At 56.8% G+C, this 2,358-nt stretch overlaps 1 protein-coding gene across 1 annotated transcript in view; it reads left to right on the top strand.

The window, feature by feature from the left end:
* The window catches only part of NUTM2F (NUT family member 2F), a 9,091-nt gene extending 7,420 nt beyond the window's left edge, over positions 1–1,671 (top strand). Inside the window, 2 exon segments of the mRNA XM_017847068.1 lie at positions 260–489; positions 851–1,671. Coding sequence (XP_017702557.1) covers positions 260–489; positions 851–1,636 — 1,016 coding nt within the window. The 3' untranslated portion in view covers positions 1,637–1,671.
* Positions 1,672–2,358: the final 687 nt, after the last annotated feature.

Genomic DNA, 2,358 nt, shown 5'->3' on the forward strand with positions numbered 1-2,358 from the left:
GCTGTGTGTGTGTGTCTGTGATTTGTTACTGTGTGTCTGTGTGTTGCTGTGTGTGTGTGTCTGTGTGTTGCTGTGTGTGTGTGTGTCTGTGTGGGTGTGAATGTGGCATGTGTGTTACTTGTGTCTGTGTCTTTTCCTGTGTCATATATGGATCCGTTTGTGTGTCTGTGTGCGGTTTGTGTGTCTCTGTCTGTATGTGTGTATGCTACCAGGTCTGTGGTCTGTGTGTGTAGCTGGTGGTCGCCATGATATGAGACAGCCCCAGGAGGGTGGGGACAGGGCCCTCCCCGCTTTCTGTATCTCCTCTGGGTGTCCTTGGCTCCAGGTTACTCCCTGCCCAGGAAGCTCATGTCTTCTTCCTTCTGTTTCCAGGTGGAGGCCGTCATTCACTCCCCATTCCTGGAAGAATTGCTTTCCCCAGATCCACAGATGGATTTATTGGCCCTAAGCCAGGAGCTGGAGAAGGAAGAAGAACTCACACTTGCCCAGGTAGACCAGCGGAGGGAGGGGAACCCAGGTACCCCGGGGGCAGGAGGGACCCGGCACACAAGGCCCACCTGATTGTCTAACCCCATCCTGCTGGGGATGCTTGGCTTCTTGGGGAGTCACTCCGGGGTGGGAAGATGCAGGTTCACATGGAGTCCGATGGAGAGGAGCCAGGGAGGGGAGTCAGGATGCAAGCTGCAATGAGGCCCGATGGGATGCCTGGCAGAGCCACACCCTCTCCCTTTGACACGAAGCCCAGCTGCCTCAGACTTCCCTGTCTCCTGCCGAAGTGCCCTGGTCTCCACCACCCTGGGCCCTGCTCACACCTGGGGCAGCGCCAGTAAGTGCCTCTTTCCTCCCGCAGCTAGTGGAGAAGCGCCTCCTATCCTTGAAGGAGAAACGGCGTGTGAGGGCAGCCCCTGGTCATGGCACGGCCTGTTTGGACTCAAGTCCTTCTAAGTTTGCAGCTCGCCAAGGAGCAGAGAGAGACGCCCCTGACCCCCAACAAGGGGTCGGCGTGGAAACCTGCCCACCCCAGATGGCTGCCCAGGTCCCTCAGGGACAGGCTAGAGTGTGCACCGGCATGGCCAGGTCCAAAGACCCTGCTGTGCTTTTGGGATGTCAGGATTGCCCCGGGCTGAGGGCTGCCCGGCCAACCTCTCCTCTCCAGGACCACAGACCCACCTGCCCCAGCCTGGGGACCAAGGACACCTTGGATCTCCCTGGAGCCTCTCCTGTTAAGGAGTCACACAGGCTGGCTAAGGGGTCAAGTGAGGAGAGGGAACTCCCTGGCATGGTGTATGTCGTGGGTTCCCACCACAGGCTGCGGCCCTGGAGGCCATCCCAGAGCCCTGTCCCTTCCCCAGGCCTTCTCAGCCTAGGAGGGCGGGGACCCCAGGGAGCTCTTCAGTCGCCATCTGCTCAGAGAAGAGGCCTCAGCCCAGCACCCTCTCCTGTTACCAAGTCCAAGAAGCGACTTCTCTTCGGAAGCCCATCCCCTGCTGAAAAGATGCCCGACCCAGGGCCTGGGCTCAGGGTCTCTGGGGAGCAATCCCCGGCTCCAGGGCTGGGTGGCCCCTCACAGTCTCAAAAGAGAAGGGGTGGCCCCTTGGTCTCCAGGAGGAAGAAAACGCGGCATTGTAGCCAGTAGGGGCCGCTGCGGGGCAGGCTCTCTGGTCCCAGTCCCCAAGGGTGGGGCTCTGAACTCTCGGACCCTCATGGCAGCAGGTGCCCCTAAGCAAAGGCTGCTTCTCCCCAGTGCTGATCTTGCTGGGCCTTAGCTTTGGAGGGTGGAGGAGGGAGGGGAGGGAGAGGGTGGCTGAACANCTGTGTGTCTGTGTGTTGCTGTGTGTGTGTGTCTGTGTGTTGCTGTGTGTGTGTCTGTGATTTGTTACTGTGTGTCTGTGTGTTGCTGTGTGTGTGTCTGTGATTTGTTACTGTGTGTCTGTGTGTTGCTGTGTGTGTGTCTGTGATTTGTTACTGTGTGTCTGTGTGTTGCTGTGTGTGTGTGTCTGTGATTTGTTACTGTGTGTCTGTGTGTTGCTGTGTGTGTGTCTGTGATTTGTTACTGTGTGTCTGTGTGTGTGTGTCTGTGATTTGTTACTGTGTGTCTGTGTGTTGCTGTGTGTGTGTCTGTGATTTGTTACTGTGTGTCTGTTGCTGTGTGTGTGTGTCTGTGTGTTGCTGTGTGTGTGTCTGTGTGTTGCTGTGTGTGTGTCTGTGATTTGTTACTGTGTGTCTGTGTGTTGCTGTGTGTGTGTCTGTGATTTGTTACTGTGTGTCTGTGTGCTGTGTCTGTGAGTTGCTGTGTGTGTGCTGTGTGTGTGTCTGTGATTTGTTACTGTGTGTCTGTGTGTGTGTGTCTGTGTGTTG

This window comes from Rhinopithecus bieti, unplaced genomic scaffold (genome assembly GCF_001698545.2).
Source record: "Rhinopithecus bieti isolate Rb0 unplaced genomic scaffold, ASM169854v2 scaffold_29034, whole genome shotgun sequence".
NCBI classification, from domain to species: Eukaryota; Metazoa; Chordata; class Mammalia; order Primates; family Cercopithecidae; genus Rhinopithecus; species Rhinopithecus bieti.